This window comes from Lagopus muta, chromosome 6 (assembly GCF_023343835.1).
Source record: "Lagopus muta isolate bLagMut1 chromosome 6, bLagMut1 primary, whole genome shotgun sequence".
Classification (NCBI taxonomy): domain Eukaryota; kingdom Metazoa; phylum Chordata; class Aves; order Galliformes; family Phasianidae; genus Lagopus; species Lagopus muta.
The window spans coordinates 2,874,462-2,901,600 of record NC_064438.1 but is presented as its reverse complement, the minus strand read 5'-3'; the positions used below and the strand labels follow the sequence as shown (position 1 = coordinate 2,901,600).

General features: G+C 43.9%; 1 protein-coding gene across 1 annotated transcript; it reads left to right on the top strand.

Moving 5' to 3' along the window:
• The first annotated feature begins 383 nt into the window (after nucleotides 1–383).
• On the top strand, nucleotides 384–27,139 carry BBOX1 (gamma-butyrobetaine hydroxylase 1). The gene is made up of 8 exons (XM_048948261.1): nucleotides 384–539; nucleotides 3,743–4,123; nucleotides 4,745–4,859; nucleotides 16,597–16,795; nucleotides 20,237–20,342; nucleotides 22,368–22,564; nucleotides 23,241–23,407; nucleotides 25,082–27,139. Exons 2-8 carry the CDS (start codon nucleotides 3,773–3,775, stop codon nucleotides 25,240–25,242), a joined length of 1,296 nt encoding a protein of 431 aa, XP_048804218.1. The 5' UTR covers nucleotides 384–539; nucleotides 3,743–3,772; the 3' UTR covers nucleotides 25,243–27,139.

Here is a 27,139-nt window from a genome sequence, read left to right as displayed (position 1 = left end):
TGCATGATTTTGAGGTCCTTTCACTGCTTTCCTAGATGTGATCCTGCTTCTGTCTCTCAGAGCCTGCCTCCCTTCCACACACAATTCAGACAAACACAACATTCCCTGTTTTGCCAGGCAAGGAGATGTTCAGCACCGAGCAAGGACTGCACGCTACCGCTCTTTTAAAACTGATTCCCAAGAAGCTCGTTTGCCTGGAGCTCGCTGCTCAACATTCGACACTGAAATCACCGGCACCGTTAATCAGCACACGCAGCTCCACCTGCAGCACGCCAACAACGCCTCCCCCCTCTAATGAGCCACCTGGCTCTGAGGCGCAGCCCGGCCCTGCGCCTCCGTTCCCCGCCCCCGGAGTGGTCGGCCGGCAGCGCCCCGCCGCGGGCAGGGGAAGCCGGGGCCGGACTCTACGCAAGGCCGGGGGGGCGCCGGGCCTGCGGGCCGCCTGGGCTGGAAGGCGGAGCGTGGCCGGGAGCCGCTTCGCCGATGGGAAGCCGTGCGAGCTGCGTCTCTGCTTGGCTCTCCGTGTGCAGCATGTAAACGTAGGTTTGCTTTCCTTTATGGTGCGCGCCTGCCGCTTTGCTTTTGTGCGTTCCGCGTGGCGAGAGTGGAGAGAGCGCTACGTTGGTGCCTCCTAGGCAGGGGACGGCAGTGCAGGGAGCTGAGATGCAGGGCGCTCGCTCTGTGTTTCTCGGTTATTAATTGCTGTTTCTCGGTTATTAATTGCTCCTCTGGCCGCGGTCAGGGCACACTGATAAACGACTTGAGGCGAAGCGCTGCTTCTCATTTAACGCAGTGTGAAAGGGCACCAAGTGGCGATCGTCCGCCTGACGGTGCAGGGGATAGGAGCTCCCTGAGCTTGTAGTTCAGCCTGCATTAGCATCAGATTGACTTTTTTTTTTTTTACCCTTTAAAGCCTCTGAACAATTGTCAATAAATTGAAAAAAAATAGCACTTAAACTAACTCATTAGCACAATCTATACGGTGGGAGATTGGGTCCGTTAAGCATCATTGATAGCCTCCTAGAATACGAGGTGTGCTTTTCCTATTTCTGGCCTGGAATCACCAGCACAGGCATTTGGGTTGGTTTGCCTGCAGCTTGCTTTGTGCCTTGAGCTTAAGGCTTTTAAGACATAAAGTTGTATTTATCCAGCACTTAGCACTGTGCCTTAGCTACTGAGAAAACAGCTGTGTAGCTCAGCGGTTACTGGTGTGAGATCATTAACCATGGGTGGGAGCTACTGAGGGGAGTATATTTTTCTGTGAAGCAGCGTGGGACAAAAACTAGACTTACGTGTTTGTTTAATTTGCACGTCTGAGAAGATGAACACCAAGAGGGCATGCTGGAGCAGGTACTTTTAAGCGTTGTCGTCTGGGTTTTCATTTTAATAGTGACACTATGTTATGACAAACTCAAGGAAAACCATAAGTGGGCATTTTGTTGTTACAGGATTTCTCTCGATAGGTGGCTAACCCAAACAATTGCTTTACACTGAAGGCAGAAACAGAAGTGTAATGCAAACACTGCTGAAGTTTTTAGGAATATTTCCAGCACTAGGGAAATCTTTTTGCTATAATAATTTTCATGGCATTCTCTTGTGTAGCTGGCAGCCAAATGGCCCTGAAGCCTTCCAGCTAACAGCGGTGTCATGCAGGATCTACTGCACTATTTTCAATAAATAGGCATAAAGCAAAGATCTGGATAGGCCCAAAGTCTTGGGGCAGAGTAACAATGGGCAATGTAGATCTGCATACTGAAAAAGCCACAAAGTACGCAGTGAAGTTGTTTCCTAACCTAGACGTGTTGAAGGCTTCTGCTGCTGCCAGTGAAAGAGAGCCTCCCCTCCATTTGGGTGCAGTGGCTGGCTGCTCGAGTCTGGTTGCCAGGACTGGAAGTATTTCAAGAGAGTACTTTGTGATTCAGAATAGATTAGAGTGATGATGCCAAAAGCTGAAGTCACTTGGGATGGGGGTACCAATGGCAGCAACTCAGGCCTTCTCTGCATGGCACTAAAGATAGGGTTGCTACCGTCCGCACTGCGTGCAGTTGGTTCTGTGCAGCAGCAGTGGTCTGTGAACAGGAGCAGCAGCTAATCATGAGATCACTGCCATGAAACGTGTTGATGCATGTGAACGTGGGCACTGTAACATCCACATCAGAGCTAACTGCGGAGGTTCTCTCTTTAGTTGGTGGAGAGAAATAAGAGTTCGTTTCTCCTCATCCTAAAGCGGGTCTCTAAATAGGTCAGTTGAGCTGGGATCTAAATGAGTGCATTATTTATGGGTGGTGCCTGCGATGTTCAGATGGGGTGACTGTGGTACATGTCTAAAGTTAGGCAAGATGAACCTGGCTGTTCTCATTTCTTGCATCCAAGCAAAACTGGGAATTCCCATTTGACTTACAGCTTTCCCCAGTGTAACATAAATCATGTGTATCTCACCTCCATACCTTCCAGAAGTTTTATTACTCTTGTTTTAACTAGAAATTGTGTCTGGCAGGATTGGTTGCATCTGTTTTTTTAAGGTTGACCTTCATTCCAGAGCATTTACAAAACTAAATGTCACCGACTTAGAATTGTGCTTGAGAGGTGTTTTGTGAGATATCCATTGCCAGGAGAACAAATAGCAGTTAAGCAACTTCTGTGACAGGTAGACAATAAACCCACCTTTGTTCCTTGTCATTAAAAAATAATAATAATAAAAAAAAAATAAAATAAATCCAACATCATTTGAATGAAATCCTGTTCTCACAGTCTTATCCCAAGCAGTTACTAAAGCAGTACCTGCATTTACATATGGATGCGTGTGTGTTTTATATACGTATATATGAGAGAAGGAAATATATATTCAGTCTGGTTACAAACCCATTTTTGGATAAAAGAGGTTAGAGTCTGCGTGCACAAAGCTGTTCCTTGGATTGAATTGCAACTGAAAGTTGGTAATAAATGCGATTCTTCTGGGACTGCTGTGCCCAAAGAAAAGGAAGCAGAAATCAATTTTGTGCTTTGCTGTACTCAATCAAATGAAATAAAAACAAAAGGAGACCATAAGGTCCTATACAGCATTGTTCTAACTATGCTAGTCGGAATCCTTTTGACAGCTCTTCTAGATCTCAGTGTGTAAAGATACTGAATCTACAGAGATATTCCCTGTGTAAGGACAGAGGGAAGGCTTTGGTTGCAACCAGGCATCAATATTTGTGCAAGAACCAAAACAGCAGGGGAAAAAAAACAACAACAAAACACTGAACAAATTAAGAGTAGATATACAAACTTTGAAACTGCTGAACTTCCAGTTAAAAACAAATGTGATTACTTAGTGTTAAACCAGAACTTTTCTTCTGATGTAAGATTTGGATGCGTCATCTTTCGTCAGCACGGCGTACAGTTGATTTGAATTACTCAGCTCTAAGCTAGTGGAAACCTCAGTAGCTTAGCAGTAGTACGTATGTTTGGTTTGTGGAACTTGTCTCAGAGTGCCTTACAAAGGGACCTTTGTGCTGTAAGTATCCAACAGCCGCAGGAACAAGGATGAACAAATTGGGGAATCCAGCCGAAGCTCTGCTAAACGCAGGGACTTTTGGACAAACAGGTCTGAATATATCCTCTGTGTCCCAAAAGCCATCAACGAGATGAAGAGTATTCCTAAATATTTAGCTAGAAAGAAATGGTGAGAGTCGCCTTAACATGCTCCTTCTGTTACAGGTGCTCCCTAAATAATAATCTGCTCTCTGTGGTACTGCAGGAACACCACCGCCACCCAACCAAGGTCAGCATGTGGAGGCTGGCAGCTCGTGTCATTCTGGGGACCAAAGTCCACCCCGTGACCCGGCGCCTGCTTGCTGGGGCTGCAAAGCTGCAGTGCTGCTGGTGGGGGACAGCACGGAGGACCCACACGGGCTACATGAGTGCAGGGATACGGAAAGTGGAGGCTCCGGATGCGGAGCACCTCGTCCGTGTGCAGTGGGAGGATGGAAGTGAGAGCTGCTACCCCTGCGTCTGGCTGCGGGACAACTGCCAGTGCCCACACTGCTTCCTGCACTCTGCCAAGGCCCGCAAGCTGCTCTTTGAGGACCTGGATGTTGACATTGTGGCCAAGGAAGTCACTCTGACAGACAGGAGAAAGGTAAGGATGATGATCTTAATCCATAGAAAGGATACTGTAGAAAGTATAACCCAACATTCAGCACTGGCCCAGCTTCTGTATCTCTCCATCTGTGTTAGCGTTTGTTCATGACAAGGGGAGGTTATTAAGCAAAACGAAACAATCCTTCTGTAAATTTTAATGTTTTCTGACACACGTAGCAACTCTGTATGTCATTTTGGCTTTCTACATCTATTTTCTTGAAAAGGAAAGAAGTTTCAAAACTTTTGAACAGTTGATCTCTTAACATTTGTTTTTTTCATACGTCTCTCTTGGCCTGTTTTTGAAAGGCAGATTTGCTCTTCTGAGTTGTAGTGAAGCGTTCTGTGCCAGCTTCTGTGATTCCCAGTTTCTGGTAGGCAAAGTACACGCAGTGACAGCAGCCCACAGAAAATAGCAAATTAGGTCATGTGCTCATGTGAAAATAAACATCTATAAAAGGCATAGGAATTTGGATGCTGTTCAGGTTGGATTTTCATTAATTGTTTGCAGTTACATTACGTGGAAGCCTTAGCTGTGATATTACTGATTTAAATATTCCAATTTCTATAATTTCTGGTTGTTTTTTTGTCCTTAACATTGCATTTCTTTTTATTTCCCAAGATATCTATCACGTGGCCCGATGAGCACACAAGCGAATATGAAGCTGACTGGCTGAAAAAACGATGCTTCTCTGAAGCAGCCAGAGCAGAAATGCGAGAAGATTTATTTTTACCAGGTAGGAATCAAACCCACATGTGTCCTTTCAAACACCTTTCAAACTCGCATGGTCTGGTGCTACAGACCCTATCTAGATAGAGAGTCAATGTGTGAAGGCCAAGCCTATCCAGCTGAAGCAGGAAGAGTTTCTGGGGTCACATTTGCTTTTTCACCTCTTCTGATCTCTGGACTGTGGGCCAACAGCTCTGCTCTATCCCAGCCCACTTGCAGGAAGGGAGACGTTCTGCTGCTTGCGCTGTGTTCGCTTTCCTAAAAGCTGTTTCCTTTCTGATAAGGTTTGGAGGTCTCAAAAACAAGTCCTGTGGAGCAGTGTTGGTCTGTGTGATACGGCCAGTGTGCGTTGTTTCAAATTGCAAGCAAGTTGTAACTGAAATGTTTTTCTCCTTTCCATGGCTTTTGGTTAAAAAGTAACCGTGTAGCTTACCAGTGCCTTGTGCTGAAGTTCTGGTTGTGTTTGCTCTGCCTCCTGTGTAGCAGGCAGCCTCTTGGAAATGAAGAATTTAGTGCAACTGGCAGTGTAGCACAGGCAGTACGAGCTGTGGTTACACATCACTCACCCTTTGGAATGAATGATTATGAAATCAGTAGGTTTGCCACGATGCACATCCTCATTTCTTCTTTCTTCAGCAGTCTTTCATACAGGGAGTGTGAAATGTGTGAAAACTTGCCAGGTTTCTGCAGTTCGCCTTGATGGTGTTCCTGTGAGTTCTGCTGCTGCAGAAAGCTGTGGAAAAGTATTCAGAGCTAAGAGTTTATCTGTTGAAATAAGGTTTTATTCTAGTAAAGGAAGGAAGAGGCAGACTGATGGTGAGAAATCAGATCCAGCTTTTGGTTTCCTCAGCAAAAGGCCAATTTGTTTATGGTCTTTTTTTTTTTTTCTTGTGAGTGTTGTCTTGTTTTTGTTTTTCTAACAAAGGAAAATGATTTTTATTTTTTCTTGAAAGACCAAAAATGCAAAACCATAAGTACCATCTGCTTCTTGAGCTCTGTTGGGCAGTTAGGGAGCTGGCTTCTGCAGGTCACATCTTCCTTGGCTCCAAGCTCTCCTGAACAAAAGTCAGTTATTTAGATTCAACCTTTTGTAACTAGCGTAAGGCTTCTGCTGGTGAGTAGTATCTCCATTCATTTCAGTAGATCATGTAACAGTTGTTTACTAGTTCCAGAGTGGAACTTTTTTCCCCTGGTGATTGATATAAAAGTTGATGTCTATTTTTGCCTTGGCAAGAATAAACAACACTGTTTACTAAGTTGGAGGCTTGGGCATGTTCCCAGAGTGAGCGTGATGAAGATGCAAACCCAGTACAGGGAAACTGCTAGACTTGATTTCTCAGGTTCTGAGTTGTTTTTTGGAGAAGTGAAGATGCTGTGGAAGCTAGCGAGACATTCTGTAGCGTTTTGGGGGGAACGTTGTAAATCAAGTGTTGCTCCAGTTCATGCTCAGATGCTCAGAAAAATTGGTCCAGATGTCTTGTTATTACCAAATGTATCAGTAACCAAGATTGCAGTATTTCAGATGCGATGCTTCTTTTTGCATCTGTTACAAAACCTAACTGGACATGGCTTGCCACATTGTACACTGGGATTAATTTCAGGATCTTAATGCCATGTTTCTGTTGGAGGCTTCTCCCTTTTGCTACAGCGTTTCTTTACTGCAGCGGTCCAGAAAAATGTACAGTAAAGATACTTTTATTCTTTGGACACTGCTTTGCAAATTCGGTGATGTGAGGAAATATGTTTGCAAAAGTTACATAAAGTAACCACATTAACTTTGGCCTTGCTTAGTAGTGCCACTGTGCTCTTCTTCATAATTCTGGGAAAGATCTGGCTCCTTATGACAGGTTGCTCCTTCCAGCATTTCTCAGGTTTCATTTGCAAGGAAGGCTGCATTTCTAAGGCATGTGAATTTGCTTGCTGGCTATTTGAGACCAGCTTCTCCTTGTGTACTGGGGTAAGCTGAAAATCAGCTTCCTTCTGGTCCCTGCAGCTACAGCACTGCAAATGACATGCTCTTAAGTAGTTGATCGTGTCCTAGCAGTATAGCATTACAATGATCTGAAATGGCAGCCCTGTGTGCTGGTTCAACCAATACAAGAGCAGGCTCACCAGACTGCTCTAGTTAGTGGTTAACCTTCATTGCTGACATTGTCAAGGCTGCTGCTCCCTTTTTCCTCCTCAGTAACTGATTTGCTGGAGGAAGCAGTGTCCTGGCACAAGCAGTCAAGACCAGAGGATGTGCACTTGTCTGTGCTTTGTTTTTCAGTTCTTCTTCGTTTTGCTGTGTGGCTAATAACAGTGCAACCTTCCAGAATTTTAATTTCAATATGTCAGCTGGTTCTTAGTTGCTTTGCTTTGGTCATTTGTGGCTTTGTCAATTTCAGAGCTGTAATTGCTAGCACATTTTGAGAAGCACAAATACAACAGCCTCTAGGCAAGCCTGTGCGTCACCTGTGGTTAGGTCTTGGAGCTTGCAACACCACTGAAATACAGACACGTACACACACAGACCTCTACCTTATGTGCATCTGTCAGTGGTGCCTATGCTAATCAGACAAATATAAAATGCATTTTCTGAAACGGTGATGTCTGCTTTCCTAAAGGATTTGGGTTTTGTTGCAGATGCTGGCAGTTGTGCCAGTGCAGTCTTTTTTTTTCTTTTTCCTGCCGTTTAGTTTCATTGTGGATCCACTCCAATAACTGATGCCATTTCTTCCTTCTCTGGGAAAACAAAACAAAACAAAATTTTCACATGAAGTTTATTCTAAAAGTAACCAGCTGTTCCTAGAAACTCTCCTCCCAGTTGTTTCTGAGACGCATTTTCGTCAGGTGTCAGTCGAGTTGGAGAGCTCTCTCAGTTTCTTGTAACATCAGAATAGATCTCTTTATTGTGTTCACATACATCTTACATACCATCCACTTACAAGCAGTAAGGTTCCGGTAGCGGTTAATTGGCCCTAACTTCTCCCAAACAACGGTGATAAAGGATGAAAGGTTTCTCAATTGTGACAAGATTAACAGCGCATACAGGAGAGCCTCCTGTTTATCCTCTGACTCCCTTTGCTCTTTGTCTTACATTCCAGTCTCTCAGAGCTCCACAGTGGTAAGATCTATCAAGGAGTCTGTTAAGCTGTGTGCTGACTCGCTCAGTCACATCTTCCCCCCCAGTCAGGTATATAGTCTTTTGAGAAAGCTCATTATAGACAGAATCATTAAGGTTGGGAAAGACCAGTGAGATCGTGTGGTCCAACCACAGCCCATGCCCACTGACCACATCTATCAGTGCCACGACTCCATGTCCTTTAGTTCCTTGGACACCTCCAGGGACAGTGACTCCCCCAGCCCGCTGTGCCACTGCCTCAGCGCTCTTTAAGAGAAGAAATTTTTCCTCATGTCCATCCTGAACCTCCCCTGAAGAGATTACCTCTCCACTCAATTCTTCCTCTTCATAAAAAAAGAGAATGTGTTTTTGAAGGCATTATGCCACACATCTCCAAGTAATTTCATATCATTTGTTTTGTTTCCATTAGTAGACGTTGTGGGTCTGAAATGAAGGGGCAGAATAACCGACTTAATTCAGTAGTTTAAATCTCCAGAAAGTTCCAGATTTTCCTATCCAGCTACTCTTAGAGTACTAAGTACATTTAAAAAACATTTTAGCTGTTTTAAACTGAAAAACAAGCACATGAATTTATTATTCTCCATTAAAAGGTTCTAAGCTTGCCAGTTGGTACTTACCCTGTCACAACTGAAATGCTGAGTAATTCCAGGTGTTTGTTGATGCATGCGTGCTGTCTGCAGAAACTGGGCAAAGGCTATAATCTCTTTTTGTGGAGGCTTCTCATTTACAGCCTTTGTGGCTGATCTGGAATGATCAAGAAATGGGATTCTTTTTTTCCTTTCCCCAAAATTGCTATTCTGAAGTTGGAAGACGTGGTGACTAATTGTCTCAAAAGCAGTTTGTTCTTCACGCTTTGAAAAGCACATAGATGTGGGGTTTTCTTAGTTACAGTGCAGTTGGTCAATAAAAATGAAATAATTCTGCAAGACCTTTGCTTTTATCCTCTGTGAATTATTCAGCTGCAGTTGTAAACATGGGGATTTTTGATATGGCAACAGCAGCAGTGCTTTGCAAGTGAGAACTAAGGCTGTCCGAATGCTAATGACTCACTGCTGTCTTTCTTACTCCTTAGTTTTTAAGAGCTTATGTTCTTAAATTTTTGCTGGAATACAATGGAAACTATATTAACTGTACTTACAGAGTGGGGAAAAAAGTATGCTGTGCTGACATGATAAAATAATAAGGAATGTGAGTGGGATCAGTTCCACCAGGAAGTAGTGGCAAACGCTTTTTTTTCTTTTTAAGTAGAAGAACATGAATATCTTTGCATCATAGGGTTGTTTTTTGTTTTCTTGAGTTTTCCTCTCCCTTTCCCAAAGAATTATAGACCCACTAATCTGTAAAGTTGTAAATATTTGACAGCACATCATCCTTCTGCGTGGGTCTGATGAGGAAGGAGGTCTTCACAATGTCGCTGCTTTTAGTGTCAACCTACTGTTTCTCTCTCCTCCTCCTCCTGGAATTAGAATCAAAGAATCATTTGGGTCAGAAGAGACCTTTAAAGCCTGTCTAGTTCAACTCTGCAGTGAACAGAGACATCCACAGCACAATCAGGTGCTCAGAATTGCAGAATGGCCAGGGTTGGAAGGGACCTCAAGGATCACGAATCTCCAACCCCCTGCCACACACAGGGCCACCAACCTCCCCATTTCATAGCAGCCCAGGCTGCCCAGGGCCCCATCCAATCTGGCCTTGAACACCTCCAGGGATGGACGGGGCATCCACAGCCTCTCTGGGCAGCTGTTCCAGCACCTCACCACTCTCATAGCAAAGAACTTCCCCTGCATCAGGCCTTGCTGTTTTACTCAAGTGGCTGTGAGATTTCTGGGGCCAATCACGAGAGGATGCTCTAAATACGTGAGTTTGTTCTTGCTTTGATTATTTTCCTAATTTTCTTTACGTATTTAGCATTAAAAGCAGTAATCGTATTCTTAGAGTGAAGCATTTGATACATGCACGTGAAATTATCACAAACATGCTAAGGAAATGTGGCCCATTTGAAGAATAACCAGAGTATCTGTAATGATTTCTCTTTGAGATTAGGTGATAAAACAGGGTAAGCTTTGAGTGGGTTGGTTTTACCCATGCCAGCAGACTGGCTCAAAGTCAGTGGAGTCCAAAGAGAACTCTGACCTGTACCAGAGATGAAGGAGCCATTCTGCTCCATTTGATGGAGCAAAGCTTCCAGAGCACTGTACCTGCATGGGCACCGTGCATTAAAAAAAGCTACAGAGGCAACATGCTGCCTTGGAAAGCTCTGTAAATGATCTGTGGTCTAGAAACATCTAAGAATTTAAGAAATTAAGGAAAAGAGAAAGAAAAGGGAAGAAAAACACATTTGCCAGGCTTGTGGTTTGCATGCATGTGCTGTGAAAAAATGCATGTGTACATGTATGAAAATATTTGTTTAATTCCTCTCAGAATAGGCAACAATTGCAGTTCAGATAAAGTGCTGAAAGTTTCAAGTTGAATCAAAGATCGTGAAGTCATGAAGTAAGGGAATATTTGTAATCCTAACTTCGCAAGCTGCACTAGGTTATTTTTTTGTCTCAGATACCAGCTGCTGCTGCGTTCCATACATTTCCCAAGGATTAGTAAAACTTGGAGCTGTACACAATGCGTTTTCAGCTTCTGGCATTTTTAGCACGGTGTCGTTGCACAATACAGTGGGAGGAAATGTCCACGGGGAGAGCTTACTCCTGCAGTAGCTGAAATACTAAGCTTTTGGCTGCAGTAACAGCCCGCTGCGGGGCAGGGATCTTAGAGTCTTTCTTTTCTGAAATGTGAGGTAGGATTTAAAACGTGAACTCGAACCCATTTCTGCTGGCTGCAAAAGGAGCGTGCTACCATGAGGTGGAACTTCCAGCACCACAGTGAGCATGGGGACTTCAAAGGGAACACACTGCAGTTCCTGTATGCAGAGACGCCTGCAGCACTTGGAGCTGCAGCTAAATTCCATCTGCATGTGTTTGTTCTCCAAAGTGAGGGGAAGTCTTTTGGTATATTCCCTGATACGATAATATCCTTCTCTTATGTAAGGAAGATTAGGTACAGCAGGAAAGACCAGAAAGGAAAAGTTGAAACTCAGTTTACTTGCACGAGCACGGAAAATTAAATTTGTCTCAGAGGTTATTCTTGGCAGTTTGCACGGCGTACCAACAGCTATTTAAACTGCACAAACTTTAATAGGGGAGAAAGGAAAGCATTTATATTTCATTTTTTCTCAATCCTCCAAAATGTATGAAAAGGCGTGTATTGAGCGAAGCACAGTGGAGCAGTGATCGGACGGCTGTGGAGTGCTCTCACTGAGGCATTCAGTGAGGTGAGGCTGTATGGCTCCTCAGGGATTGCACTCCCTTCATTTTGTGAGCATGTTGTGAGATTCAGCAGCTTGTCAGTCATGCTGCAGCTTCTTTGAAACACGGGACGGAGCACAACTGATGGCCCATGTGAGCAGCTTATATCTGGGTACACGTGCTGTTTCTTGGATGATCTCTAGCCAGCCTAAGCCAGAGCAGTAGGGAATAGGAGCGGCTGGAAACTTGCAGACTTTGCAGCTGTTGCCCCGCGGTTCACATTTTTATGAGCACCTTGCATAATGCCCTGTTCCATTTCTTTGCAGTGCAGGGTCTCCCTCCGTGACCAGGTGAAATCCCCCAGAGCTCCCATGCTGCAGGCTGCTCTTAGGGTTTGTAGTGGTTGTTACCAGTTCTGTCTGCCAAAGGAGCTGGACAGCAAACAGAGATGGGGGGAGGTTATAAAGGATGCAGTCTGCATTTTTCTGTGGTATCATTTCTGACTGATGATCAGTCAACGTAAGTGGATGTTGGCAAAAGTGTCAAGTAAGCTGGCTGGGGATTTAAAACCATTATTTTGTTACTATTTGAAAATCTATTTGTGTTTGGTTGTGCAATCTCTAATGAATTATCAGCTTCAAACTAAGCGAGGGAAATCAATAATGTCTTAATTGTAAGAACAGGGCTGTGATTTAAGAGAGTACTTGCCATTAAACTAGTCTCTAGAAAGTTTTGTAATAAAATAGGCGAGATCTCTGTGAAACAAAAAGTAAGAGAGCATCTTTGTCCTGTTCACCCATTGCTGTGCAACATCTTTGGTTTGAAGGACGTGTGTGTTTGTGCGTACAAACCAAGGGACTGGACAGTTTATGAGACTTACAAATGGAAATTTGCCCGGAGATGTGGTGGATGCCTCATCCTTGGAGACATTCAAGGTCCAGCTGGATGGGGCTCTGAGCACCTGATGGAGCTGTAGGTATCCCTGTTCACTGAAGGGAGTCGGGCCAGGTGGCCTTCAAGGGTCCCTTCCAACTCAAACCGTTCTGTGATTCTATGATTCTAGTCTATGAAATCAATAAGAAAAGAGCATGGGGACAGTCTGAAATAGATCTTTTGCACAGGAGAGAAAGAAATCAGCCTGCACTGACATCTGTGCCCACAGACACCTCAAGCATGTGGCCAGGTGGGTCTGTCTGAGGGGTGTTTGGTGTCTGTGGCTGCCACTGCGTTGCCAGTTGAGCTGACAGATCTCACCTCGTTGCCTCATTTTGCAGTCAACTTCCACAATTATTAATAAGCCACAAAAGAAATAGAAGATGTAAGAACTGCAGTTTCTACAAAAGAATCTGGGACATCTCCCTCACTGCAGTGCCTTCGCTCCTCTAAGCAGCCAAGCCAGGACAACTCCAACACTGCAGCCATCAGACAGAATCAAAGAGAACATTGTGCCATCCTGGGGCGTTTATGAAGGTTGCTGAGCAATGTGTGTTTGCTGTCCAGTGACAGTTATTGTTAATGTCTGTGCGTTAGAATTCAGAACAGTGTGACCACAAAAGCAGCATCAGGACCTGCAGCAGGCCAGGTCCATCTAGCGGCCAGCGAAGGCACGTGCAGCGTGAAGCAATGCAGATCGCACTGGCTGCATTTCAGCACGATATGTATGCTAATTCTGATCATTTAGAGAGGGAAAAAAAGAGGCTGGGAGAGAAAGAAAGAAAGAAATCATGAGTGAGTCTACACAGCAGCTGTCTTTCAGGTGTGCAGGCAGCCATTTGACGTGGCTGTTTCAAACTCTGAGTGAAGAAGCAGGCAAGCAGAAGAGCAGGGTGGCTCCGTGGCACACGCTGTGCAGTACTCAGGGACGTTCTCCACAATCGTTTCAACTGGGGGAGAAAATCACCAGTTGCTAAGTACAAAACACGATGCTCAGTTGTGGATTTCAGTGCCCTGTGCCAGTAGCACAGACAAATTTAATTAAAGTTAACAGCTTAAACATCTGCCAGACTCCAGAAAGTGTCCTGGTGAGAAGATGTGCTTTGGGCACCACGATTAATTTCCTGTCTTTTCCCTTTCTGTCTGGCAGGATCTCAGTGGCCCTATTTCAAAGCCACCCTCTGCAGTCCCCCCTGTATCACCACGCTGCCCCTCACCCTACTGGTATCCACCCTGTACCCTCAGCACCTCTCAACTTGATAAGCAGGCTGGGGAGATGCTGAACTGGTTTGGAAAGAGAAGTCCCAAGTGCACATGGTACAACTGTGTGTATGCACACTGCTCCTTCCATGGAGCAATCCCAGATTCAGCAATTGTTCCAAAGACATCAGCACAGCTTTAAGTTTTAAAGTAACACTTCACAGGATTGACATTTATTAACTGGACATCACATCGACACACAAGTGGTCCACAACAAACTCATCCTAGAGTATCTGTGAGTATAAAATAGAGGAGCGTTGATACTCTGTGGCTTGCGTTCTTCCTTTGTTTTCCTTTGTTCTGTGTTGGTGTTTTCTTCTTCTCTTGAATGGAAAGGAGGACCCTTCATTTGCTCTTGTTGCACTCTTGTTGAGTTTACTTTTTGTTCCTGCTTCCTGTACATCAAGCATGCAGCCATCTGTGCCTTCCTGCTTGCCCAGCCTCTGTGTGTTTATGCCTTGCTGGTTTATCACGTGCCTTTTGCTACTGCAATTGTTACAGATCTACAAAGTGCTTAGCCATACTCCATGGTTATGCTTGGTTAATTTGCTTCCGCTTTTTAGGAGCAATAGGGAACAGCTATAGCAACCTGGTCCTGCTGGGTGACCATTCAGTCCCAACAGTGAGTATCTGTGTCTCTTAAAGGACAGGGTGATTGCACAAGGGAAAAAGTAAATGCTACTTCTAATCATCATCATCTTGGGAAGGTGTCCAACATTGTCTTATATGTGTCTTGGAGAAGCAATCCTGAGCATTTCCTGTTGAGGCATGGCAGATGGAAACAAATGCACTATACTCTTTGTTCATAGAAGAACAGGAATATGTTTACTGACATAAGATGCTGTTAAATCACAACATTAACAAGGTGGCTGGATACGCGTGATGTTCTGCATAGAGGGTAGGTTAAACACATACAGGGCCCTCCTGTTGAGTCACAAGGTTCAGAATGGATCCCTTTGCTTCCTAAGCTCCTTGGACCACAGGGGTAAGGAGCCTAAGTGTGGCTGGATCCTCTCCTAGTCCCAGAATTGGTCAGCAGTTTTTGTCACAATCAATCCAAGATGTGATATTAGCAAAGCTAAAAAAAAAAAAAGACAGAACAGGTTATTAGTCATTTACTGAGGACCTGTATCAAGGTGTCTTGACATCAAGGTGTAAGGATTCTCTGCATAGGCATAACTTTGAGAGGCATCTTTACTCACAAGGAGATGCAACTGTGCAGGAGAGCTTAAAGGGGCTCTTGGGCAACTCACTGTTTATGGGGTAAGATGATTGACTCGTAGTCATTGTGTTGTCTGAAGTTTGGAGTACCAAAGTGGAAGGAATGGAGTTTCTGTCTTACAGCAGAAAGGAGGCAGGGAAGGAAGAGCTACTTGAAGTGCAAGTGAAGAAACTGTAAGCATGGGGCACACCGGTGGAGCTGAGTGCCTCCAGCACTGAGACAGGCTGAAGCAGCCTGCTCCATGCTGGAGGGAGGCTACCCATTAGAACTAGTGGTAGGAATTCCTTCTGCCCCTCACACCTAAGATCTTGGGATAGATGGAAGACCCCTGTCTTGGCATCTCCACTTAAGTCGAGTTATGAGTTGTGCTGAGTTACATGCCTGGGAGGTGTGTGTCCATCTTCTTTGCTGGACATGGACATGACTTTGGACACAAGGACCCCATGCATCACTGCAGGCTTGGGGCAGAGTGGCTGGAAAGCTGTGCAGAGGAAACTGACTCAGGGGTGTTGGTCAGTGCTCAGCTGAACATGAGCCAGCAGTGTGCTCACGTGTCCAAGAGGCCAACGGCATCCTGGCTTGTATCAGAAATAGTGTTGCCAGCAGGAGCAGGGGGGTGATCATCCCTCTGTACTCAGCTCTGGTGAGGCCTCTGCTGAGTACTGTGTTCAGTGTTAAGCCTCTCACTGCAAGAAAGACATCAAGGCCCTGGAGAGTGTCCAGAGAAAGGCAAAGAAGCTGTGAGGGGTCTGAAGCACAAGCCTTATGCGGAGCAGCTGAGGGAACCGGGATTCCTTAGACTGGAGAAAAGGATGCTCAGGAGAGATGCTATTGGTGTCTACAACTACTGAAAGCAGCTTGTGGTGGTGGGGATCAGCCTCTTCTGTGCAACTAGCAGGAATACAAGAGGGAGTGACCTTAAGTTACACCAGGGAAAGTTCAGGTTGGATATTAGGAAGAATTCATCCTCAGAATGGTCAGGCATTGGAACAGGCTGCCCAGGGAGATGGTGGGGTCAGCATCCCTGGAGGTGTTTAAGGAAAGGGCAGATGTAGTACTTAGGGACATGTTTTAGAGGGCAATGCTAGTGATAGGTAAACAGTGGGACTGAATGATCTTAAAGGCCTTCTCCAATGAAAAATGATTCTATGATTCTTGCAAACAGATTTTCCTTTTCTAGATGCAGTTTCAAACGCAGTAATCCACATCAAGATTGTGTTCGCACAGTTTGATTGAACAGAGAGTATTTTAGGCGTAATATTAAAAACTCAGTTATACTGAAGGAAGAATTTTGGATCACGGAATTGCAGGGGTTGGAAGAGAACTCATGAGATCATCGAGTCCAACCCCCCCTGCTAAAACTCATTCAGCTCTCATGAATGCTGTTTGAGAATGGGTGGAACCCAACTTCCTGCTCATTGCTCAGTCTTTCCTTAACTCCTGGCATCCCTTGGATTTGTAAATAGTCTTGGGCTGTTATTGGCACTCATCTGAAATAGCATCAGTGCACTCCAAATAAGAAAAAGATGAATGACACCATCCTGCAGGATTTCATCTGGCTGGATGTGCTTTTGTGGAGACAAACCTACAAAAGAAAATTGGTTAGTCACTGATGCATCTGATGTAGTTTCTCAGCTTCTAAGCTGTTACACTGATGTATGTCTTCTGCTGTATTGTGCTGCAAACTTCTGATTTAAATCTGTTTCTTTACTGCAATGTTTTCTTGCACTTTATCATAAAGACTATTTTTTTGTCTAGAAAAACTTAGGGATTGGGGTTCAGGTCCCTGCAGGTTGACTAAGGGCATTTCCACAAATGCATAAAAACCTCTTTAACTTCATGTTTGGACTGTTCTGTGCTCTGATGCTAAAACAGCTGATTGGTTGCTTCCTTATTCCTTCCTTTTCAGAACATCAGCACTGGGGCTCAGACCTACAGCTTCCCCAAATACCTTTTGAAGAAATCATGTACAATGATGAGAGTGCCTACAAGTGGCTCCGCACCCTGAAGAAGATGGGAGTTGTGCTGCTAACAGGAGCTGCTGCAAGGCAGGGAGAGTTGGTGAAGCTTGGCCACAGGATTGGTTTCCTGCGTCTCACTTTTTATGGGTGAGTTGGGATTTTTAATAACCTTGCTTTGCCAGCTATGTAATTACTTCCAGAGCATTTGAATTCAGCTTGCTGGACGTCTCTTGTGGGTTAATTTATTAAAACAGGATTAATTTTTCCTTGCCTGCAGATGCAAGGACAATTCTTATTGAAAAGCCACAAGCAGATCCACAAGGCAGCACTGTGTACCCCATGAGGCTACGCAGAAGGCCTCTTCCAAATTGCTATATCCACAAACAACAGTGGACTCTTCCTTGGTGAGATTTCTGGAGCAGGTTCTCATCTTAACTTCAGTTAATGTGTTGTCCAGGAATGGACAACACACTGAGGAGGAGAGGTAAAATGCAGGCTGGTTGAAACCCGGAACCCAGTTCCACTGCATGTCCCATGCCCCTCTGGGCACAGATCCCAGCCATGTATGCTCCTGGGATAATAGATACTAAAGCACAGTTATTTCTTGTGCCTGAATAGACCCCAAAACCAGAATATTCAGAGCTTTCCAGCTAGAAAGCTCCCTTCTCCCCTATAAAAAAAAAAAACTACATGTAAGACTTGTCCTTCACTTGGACCTACCTCATTCAGAAAATAACCAGGTAAACTATGTGGGCAACAGCCAGTGTCTCTTCCATTGACTAAATGGCTTAAAACAGAAAGAAGTAGAAATATAAAAAGTCAGCCTTTGCCAGAAGGACCACATTCCATCCAGTCTTCAACTCAGACGGGGAGATTTTCTTCCCCTTCAGCAGTCGGAGGCTTTTTTCTTCCCCCTTTCTACTTACTGGGCCAGAAAGAAAAGTAGATTTCAATGTTAGCTGGGATTCAGTCATGTCAATCCTACTAAAACCAATGGGAACAGAACTCCCTGCTTGACTTGGAAACCTCACCTAGTGCTAGTTAACATGTTCTGCTTTTAAAAGCATTCCTGATGTCAGGCACTTCTCTGCTTGGCAGCCCACCACAGGTCTTACTTGACAGCTTGTGCCATGATGAAAGTGGTACTTCTTGCTGCTTCTGTTCTGACGTGATCCTAGTGAGAAAGTTAAGCCAACAAAAGATTCAGATTTACTTGTATCATCAGTTGGGGGGTTTGTTTGTTTGTTTGTTCTACATCTCTTTCATAAAGTTAGATGTACCTCACCGATTCTCACCAAATAGGATTATAAATAGCAGTGTTTACTAAATACTTCCCCTTGTTTCAGGCCAAGGTGGAAACTGGACACCAGTCCACACCATTTGGACAAATAACAGTTAGAGCTGCTTTCACTGTTTAAATCAAATTCTCTGTTGGTGTTGACTAAACCTTATTTTCCCGCTGTTAATCACAAAGACTGTAACCAGAAAGTTGGGCTGCAAAGCATTAACCCTTCTCAAAAGAGTCACTCCCTATTTTGCTGCACAACGGTTAGCCACATCTCCTCACAGTAGGCTTACACGCACCTTGGCACACACGGTGCTCATGAAATGGGCTTTAAATGACTCTTCAGACCATGCTTTTTTTAAAGTCTTTTAAAAAATAGTTCTATTACTTTGGCTTATTTTTGGGGGGTAGCGGTGCTGGCTTTTTTCAAGTGTTTTATAAGAAAGCAGTTGCTTAATTTTTGCCATGTATATCTTGAATCCACTCTTAAAATACTACTAAAATAGAAAAGAGAAGACTTTACCTATGGTATCTTTTCTCCTAAGTTAACCTGTTTAATTTTCAGGCAGTTAGTGCTGTACCCAGCTGTGCTGTTCTCAGACATTGCTCGCAGTAGCAGAAACTCTCCTGAGCTTCCAGCCTTAACAACAGGCTTAGAGCCATTTTATGTCTCGTCCTCTCCAAAAAAGTTCATAGATTACTGGCAGACAGTTCTAAAAAGAGATTTTTAGAACTGTAATAAAATAACCGTTGCTAATCCCCTTGCTATTTCACCAGTGCCCAAATGCAAGACATAACAAATACTGTAAAGGAAAGGGATGACTTTTGGATTGGTCCAGCTTGGCAAATAAAACATACCTCTGTAGGGCCATGTATGCTTACTGGAACGTAACAGTAGCAGATCTATCCCTTTTTTCACATCTAGATGTCTGCTTGGTACATGCTGCCCTACAGTGTCATCAGAATCACAGAAAGGCTTGGGAAGGCCCTTAAAGGCCATCCAGTTCCAACCCCCTGCCACAGGCTGCTTCCCACCCACCTGAGCAGGCTGCCCCATCCTGCTGGCCTTGAGCACCCCCAGGGATGGGGCATTCACAGCTTCTCTGGGCTTTTACCCCTTTACCCCTCCCAGAGGGCTCTGGCTGCCATAGAAGGATGCAGGTCCCAAACCTTTTGTGAATGAGATCTCAGTTTTTAACACAGTGCGAGGCCAGACAATTTACATGCGGCTTCAGTTCCTACTGCAACCATTTGCCAAAACTAAAGATGTGCCAGGCACACTTGTTCTCTGCTCAGAGAGACTGAGCTCACATTGCCTCTTAATGCCAAAAAAAAATTGCTACACCTTCCTGGTGCCAAATTTCCTGCTCAGTCAAACAGTATGAGCAATTGAGGTTAAAATTTAACCGTGATTTCTAAGTCATAAACCATTCCAACTGCTCTCCTCTCTCTGAGGGTGAGAGCTTCCTCACACTACCTGTGTTTTTTTTCCTTCACTTATCCTGCACTTGCTGGCTCTCCACGTGGCTGAGTTCATGCTTCAGAGCCATTGATACCCTGACAAAGTGAAACTGATTATTTTCCACGCTTAACAGCTGGCTCCCTATTTGCACTGCTTTCTCTTTTTAACCATGGCTGGCTGCAGACAGTGATGAGCTTTGACAGCAGCTCCACACATGGAGAGGTTCTCAGGGACCAGCTCCCTACCAAGCATAGCAGCAGGACAGCTCTGACTTCCCTCGCAAGGTGGTGTCGCAGTGACTTGTAAATGATTCTCATTCCAGCAATGCTATGTAGAATTGCAGAATTGTTTGAATTGGAAGGGACCAAAGTCATCTAGTCCAACTCCCCTGCAATGAACAAAAAGCATCTGTGGACTATATAATATGATTTTGGTCTCTATGTTTTTTAGCCTCTGTTTTAAATATTAAGAACTAAGACCTGAGCACACTGCAAATAGTATATTTGGTGTACAGTAGTTAAAGTAGGAAATAAAATGAGTTTTATATTTTTCTTTTAAGTAATTTATGCTCTTGTGATGCCACAGCCTGCTTCTGGTGACATATATAGACAGGGATCTACGCTATGCTTTTGTTGAGGGCTGCCTTCAGGCATGTGCTCTGTACAATCCTAACATGTGATTCATGTGATAATATGTGCTCTGTATAATCCTAACATGCGATAATTTCATATCATTTTGAATTTTCAAAGATGCAGTAACTCTCCTCTACTCTGATTTCACGCTTTCACCTTGCACTGGCTGATTGCTCAACATGTTTGCTCTTTGCCCTTTCATTGTACAGGCCAACTTGGCAAGTGCGGGACAAAGCAGATGCCAACAATGTGGCTTACACAACAGGGAAGCTGTGCTTTCACACTGACTACCCTGTCCTGCAGCACCCACCTGGGGTAAGGTGAACCTACCAGCTTCTTCACAATGCAAAGGGGGAAAGCACGAGGGTCCGGTATGTGCTTTTGATACTGTTCATTATAACAAAGCAGTTGGGTGTTTAGATGCTGCAGCCACATTGTGACATCTTAGGACAAGAGGAGAAGCAACTGGGAGAAGAACGATTAAGATACTGTATTGCCTTCTGCAAACTGGCTGAGGTTAGACAAGTTTTCACCCTTTCACAGAATCACAGAAACACCAAGGTTGGAAAAGACCTACAGGCTCATTCAGTCCAACTGTCCACCTATCACCAATAGTTCTCACTAAACCACATCCCTCACCACAACGCCTGCACGTTCCTTTCATGAAGGAGCACTCTGTAAAGCTGAACCACCACAGGAAATAGGTGGTCACCCCCGCCCTGTCACAGCAAAGCCTGATCCACTTCCTCAGAGAACTGAAAAGTAATAGAAACGTGTGCAAAGGAACAAGTTAATCCTGCAAAGGTTTGCAGGATACCTACTGCTCCCCTTTCTTATTCATCAAGAGTACTTCATATCATTTTTTTCAGTAATTAAAAAGTCAGCGTGGTTTATCCACATATAAATGCCAGATTAACATTGCCTATTTAAGATGCTCTTCATTAACATAATACTAAGATTAAGAATAGAACAGTTGTAGCAAGTGCACAGATCAATAGAATGGGAAAAGTGTTACAACAAAGGTGAGATGATAAAAGGACTGGAACAATAGAGAGCTGCTATAAGGGAAGGGAAGAAGGTTGCTTAGCTGTATCAGAAGATTCTAGAATGACAGGGAAAGCTTCACCAAGGAGGGATGTCCAGAAAGAGATCCTGCCCCACTAGCAGTCAGCCCCTAAATGAGGTCCTAAGAGACATGGAGCCAGGCTCCTCTCCTGGTCACACAGCTGAATTGCCTTCACCTGTGCTCCAGGGCTGACCAGGTCCTTTCCCCAGGTGCTCAATCAGTGGCTCAGGCCATGACTCAACAGTTCCCCTACAACACTACTTTGTTAATTGAGCACAGATGTGAATTAGATCAGTGTCTTGTGTGTGCCAAGGCTCTCACTGCTACCAAACAGGAGTAAAAGGGCAAAACCTTTTTTCATGCAAATATGCTCACAAGACATAGAATCCAAAGGCAGGGTAGGAAGCTGCTGCATCATGTGGATAAGTTATTTGTAGCCTTTGCAAGCCAATGAAGATTAGAGGAGGAATGGCTGTCTGCCAGTCTTGGACAGAGCTGCTTCCTTCTGCTTTATGCTGGTGGAGTCCCCTCCTGCAGCAGCAGCTGCTCGGTCCTTCTCTCAAGGGCTGTGGGTGCAGCACTGCAGTAGACTGTGGCAAACTGTTCTCTGCTTCTCTCTCCCCAGTGTTTCTTATTTTTCCTCCACTGTCTCAGAAATAGTTCACTACCATGGAAGGGAAATGTGGCCATTGTTAGCTTTTAGCATTTTTAAGGGTAGCTGTGTTTGCATGACAGATGTGTATTGTCTAGTTTGGCCAAGCTTAATGTGCTTTGCATGATGCTTGACTTGTCAGCATCCCAGGGAGTTCCTGTTCCATCCTACTCCTTGGCAATTTCACTATGAAGTGCAATTAAGCTTCCTCAATCCTATTTTATTACAGATACTAGGCCTGTTGCCATCGGTAAGCCATCAGTAAGCCACCTTTCCCTCTATGTGAACAGGTAACTCACAATGCAGGAGCAAACTAATCCTCTTTGGAGCGATAAGGAGGGAGACTGCATCAAAAAGCAGTTTGAGAGAAAGAACTGACAGCAGAGACTTGCAGAAAATAATGACAGGCTGCAAGGGTTAGAAGATCTCTCAAAGGGGATGCAATTAGAGTACTTCAATTTTCTGCTTACGTGATAATGGTTGCAGAGTGCTATGAAGCTAGAGGAGTTGAAACTTAGTGTTTTGCTTGGAAAAAACCACACCGATATGAGGAGACTGATTCTAATGGACTGTTAAATACAGAAGCTAATTCTTCTTGAAATGAGATCTTAATTCATTACAGGTTCAGCTTCTCCACTGCATTAAACAAACAGGCACAGGAGGTGAGAGTGAAATTGTAGATGGATTTCATGCAGCTAACAAGCTGAAGCACCAAAATCCTCAAGCTTATCAGATCCTGACCTCTACTGCTGTAGACTACACGGACGTTGGGGTTGACTACTGTGATTTTGCTGTGCAGGGAAAACAAAGGATCATAGAGTAAGTGGCCTCCATTCTCACACTATTACTTTAGAAACTAAAGTTGTTGATGTATATATGGAGGAACGTGTTGGCAGGTCTGCTCCTGCCACCTCGTGGGGAAATGGTGGCTTCACTGGGCTGGGGTTACATTTGTGGTTTTATTTTTTTGGCCAGCATGCTATTTTTCTTCCCTTTGTCTCACTACAGCATAGTTTTCCTTATTCAGTGTCCCTTACAACACTAGCACAAACTCGTGGGCATTAGGGTAACTTCTAGGCATGGTGCCACAGCAGTTGGGCTTGTTACTGAACTCCAGTCCGTGCTGCGTGTCTGCACATCTGTACCATGCCAAAGAGAGGTCCTCATTTGAAGCATTCAGACTAAGAAACTGCACACTATAAAAAGATCAAATTCAACTTTTTCTGAATTTTAAAACTTTGGCTCTGTGATTAATGTGTACAGAATACTGATTTTTGTGGAGACTGGTTGCATTTTTTTCTGATGACCCCTTTCCCTCGTTAGGATTGATTATCAACTTCCAACCCAATAATCCTCTTGAATGAAGGAAATGAACTTGTCCTTTTACATAGAATTGAATTTAGTTGTAGAACAACACTGAAACTTCAACAGGAGAGTTCAGTCATCCATTAGACACGTCAAAAGGTTTCTTTTCCTTTCCTCATCTGTTTTGCAGTGTGGATTACAGAGGCCAACCAGTTCGCATCAATTTCAATAATGCAACAAGAGACACAGTGTTTGACATACCAGCTGAAGAAGTGAGGCCGTTTTATGCAGCTCTAAAGGAATTCAATGACTTATTAAACAGCACAGAACACAGGTTTACTTTCAAACTGAAACCAGGTCAGTAAGTTGTTTCTCTTTGCGGTGATTTTTCACATTTTTCCTAACACGTCAAAACATTCTAGCACTGTTAGCTCTACCCTGGCACAGAGAGGAAATTTCAGCCCTTCTGTCACCTGTTTCATTTCACTGCTGTATCCTTACATAGTTTCTTCTGCTGTTGCTTCACTATGAAAAAACAAACAAACCATAAACACCGCAGTTAGTGATGGGCAATGCAGTCTATCTTCTTGTGACAGTGACAACTCGTGCCATGTAGGAAGCATGTCGCAACAGTAGCACCTGACACTTGCACAGCTGTTGGGCCATCCCAATTCACCACATCCTCATCCCTCTGCTTCATTTGATGCACAGTGCTCCACACTGTTAGAGGGGCACCTTTATAACTGCTGCAGAACAGCTCAGAAATCACAGATGCACAATGCTAAGGGAGACCGACCGTACAGCAGGGAATTCAGCTGTCTTCTGTGCGTGGACACTGAATGCCTGAGTACAGAGCTATGTTCTGAACATGTAACTGCACAGATGTTCTTTAAAAGTCAGCAGATTTTTAACTAGCTTGGCCTGAATCTCAGATCCTTTATTCTCCAGCTATAAAATAAAGATATGTACAGTCCCTTACCTCTCACAAGGTGTCACAGAAGTAAACTGGTTAGTGTATCTGACTGCCTTGCACACTGTGATGCTACTTGCTTTAAAATATCTGTGAGGAAACTAATTATTACCTATTCTGAACACACAAGAAAATAATGTATAAGATCACATAATAAATGGTAAAACAAAGTACTTCAAAGTACCATCAATTAATGCTCTAAAATGGTGGTAGAGGGAAGGGAGAGGAGGAAAGAAAAAGTATGAGGTTAGTTAATTAGAGATTTTTAATTAGAGATTTTATCATAATGGTAGCACACAAGGGAGAAAAATTGAACTGGCAAGCTGGCCTTAGTTATGCCAGTTCTTAACTTCCTCTCTTTTAACAGGGATAGTAATGCAGGATGCATATTGTATAAGTACTTCCAGACTGATCAAAAAGAAAATCACCTTATGCCTTTCATCCCTTCTGCCCTTCCCATGGATTTGCAGTTGTGCTTCTGTTCAGGAGGTGCTTTTCTTCGGAGTGTGGATCCCCTAACACTTAACTTAATTGTGCCTCTGAGCTGTGGCAAGCCTACATACCCCTGTGGCTACATAATGCACTGGGCTAAGCCCCAGCTGCAGGCTTTCTGTTGATCTCTGTACCTAGCATCACCTCAGAACAACTTTTTCCAAACAATGACCACATGGATAAATGAGGTGGAAAGTTAACATAAAAGGTATGTGTTGTACATTACTCTGGTCTATCGTTCTTGCACAGTTCTGGCAGATTCTATTTGTCCACGCATCCCAGCGTCTGGGATGAAAAATGTGAATTCTTTTATTGGCAGAAGTTCTTTTTTAAACAAGGCCTTCTTATAAGGAAACTTGTCTAATCGTGTTGTCTAAGATATCCCAGCTGGTTTCTTTTCTACTGGCCAATCTCGTGGGCAGGCAGAAGAAAAGCAGTAGAGTTGGAGAGGGACCTGCCCCTTCTTTGAAATGATTGCTCCCTAGCTGTTGATCGAGGTGTACCTCAATGTTGTCTGCTTGAAGGAATATAACTTACCAGATGTCAGAGGCTGTGCAATCTCTTTGCAGGAGACATAATAACGTTTGATAACTGGCGAGTGCTGCACGGCCGCAGGAGCTACCACTCAGGCTCTGAAGTGACACGTCACCTCGAGGGCGCCTACGCAGACTGGGATGTGGTCATGTCGAGGCTCCGGCTCCTCCGAAAGAGGGTCCTCAATAGGGACTGAGTTTCCTGCTGACTAGAGCAAGCAAAACTAGATTGCCTACCATCAAAATAAATGAAAAAAAAACAGTGTATTTTAATTGAGAAACTAACGAGGTGAATATCTGAATCTGTTACTGATTTCCATTAGCTGCTAAGAAAGCTGTCACTCAGCACAACACAAGGTCTGGTAATTTAAGAGTGAATCACTACCTCACTGAGTTTAAAGCCATTTTTTCACACAGTTTAAAAAGCAAATAAAGGTTGTCAGCTTGTGGCTGCCTTAAGTCCCCTCCACTAATACACCTGCCTCCCTAGAAAGCTCAAAGGGATGTCAAGAAAGAGTTTAGAAGCATTGCTTATTAAAGGTTTGTCATGAACTACCAACCACTATTTTCAAAAAAAAGGGTCCTTCATTGTACAAATCATAACTGAATTCATTACTAAAATAAACAACCTCTGCTTCGGAGTTATTTGTCTAAAGTGACCCTTCTAAACGGAACCACACTTCAATACAAGTCATTCAACAAGTGCTGTAATCTGTATATTTGTTGTGCATGTGACAGTCACAGCCACAAGGAACGTTTATTACAGAGCTCTCAGAGAATGCATTGAATTGTTTTTCAGCTGCACTAGGAACAGAAAAATCTCTGTGTAGAGGTCAGAAGCAGGGCCAGGATCATATCAGATGCTGTGCGTAGATAAAATCAAAATCTTCAGGGCTGATATAGTAAAGTCAGGAAGAGGAATGCTACTTACACTGCACAGCTTGGAATTAGAACACTTGGGAGGCAGCTGCTGACTCAGCACCTGACAGACAAGTTGCAGCTGTACTCAGGTCCAGTTTTGTTACACCAAACTCAACCTTTGGCAGAGGTGGTCTGCAGGATCATAGAATGGCTTGGGTTGGAAGGGATCATAAAGTTTTGATGCCTCTGCCACAAGCAGGGCTGCCGGTCAGTAGATGAAGTGCGAGATGATCAGACTGCCCAGCATCCATCTATCTGGGCCTTAAACCCCTCCAGGGATGGGTATTTCCCTCTCGTTTCATTCCAACTAGAGATCACACCATGCAAAAATCACTGCCATTGGAGCAGTACGTAGCAGGTGAGCTACAGCTCTGCACCACTGCATTTCCTGCCATGTTCAGATGCCAAAATGAAAGGGAAACGTTTAAAATATGTATTTCCTTACCTATCTGTGTCCATACCCGACAATACATCCACTGAGTTGATTCTTTACTGTCCTTCCCACTGCAGTTAGCAGGATGCAGAGAGTCAGACACAATCAATACCCTCCACTACTAGATGTGCTCCATTCAGCCACTGGGTGTTTGGAGCCAGTCCCAAATAAATAGTAAATAGTGAAATGCTTTTGTCAGGTTTTGAAGGGGCAGTAACATGATGCATAACAAAATGAGCTTTTAGCAGTTATTTGATTTCCCAGTGTGTCCTTTAATAGTTAACTGTGGAAAGAAGATGAAAGTATTTGTTGTCCTTGCTATGAGAAGGGGGGAAGGTTTACACCTATATTCTATGAAATACCAGCAGTGCTGTGCTCTAACTGTGACATTTTGCTTAGAACAATTTAGTGAGAATTTCAATTCATAGCTTTTTAGCAAGACATCTTGGGATTGATAAAGATGATTTTCTGCTAAAGATTTTCTACTTTTATTCTGTACTTTTCTAAAACCCGTTTTATTCAAATGTCTGATTATTAGAAGCTATTAAGGAACTGATTATTGTTTTGGGCTGATGTGTAGTCTCACCACAACATCTTGCACACAGATACTAAATCATTATTTACAACTGTTTGTGAACACAATTAGATCTGGATCATTCAAGCTCCTCCCTGACATTTAAAATATATGTAAACCCATAACTTTGAACAGCTGTAAAATAAAAGAATCAAGTCTCTGCGGA

What these genes read in the sequence shown, in the direction of transcription:
- BBOX1 (XM_048948261.1), top strand. Translation starts at nt 3,773, where the DNA reads ATGTGGAGGCTGGCAGCTCGTGTCATTCTGGGGACCAAAGTCCACCCC. An exon ending in AGAAGATTTATTTTTACCAG is followed by an intron (nt 4,860 to 16,596) that starts GTAGGAATCAAA and finishes CTTCCTTTTCAG; the next exon opens with AACATCAGCACTGGGGCTCA. An exon ending in GGAAAACAAAGGATCATAGA is followed by an intron (nt 22,565 to 23,240) that starts GTAAGTGGCCTC and finishes TCTGTTTTGCAG; the next exon opens with TGTGGATTACAGAGGCCAAC.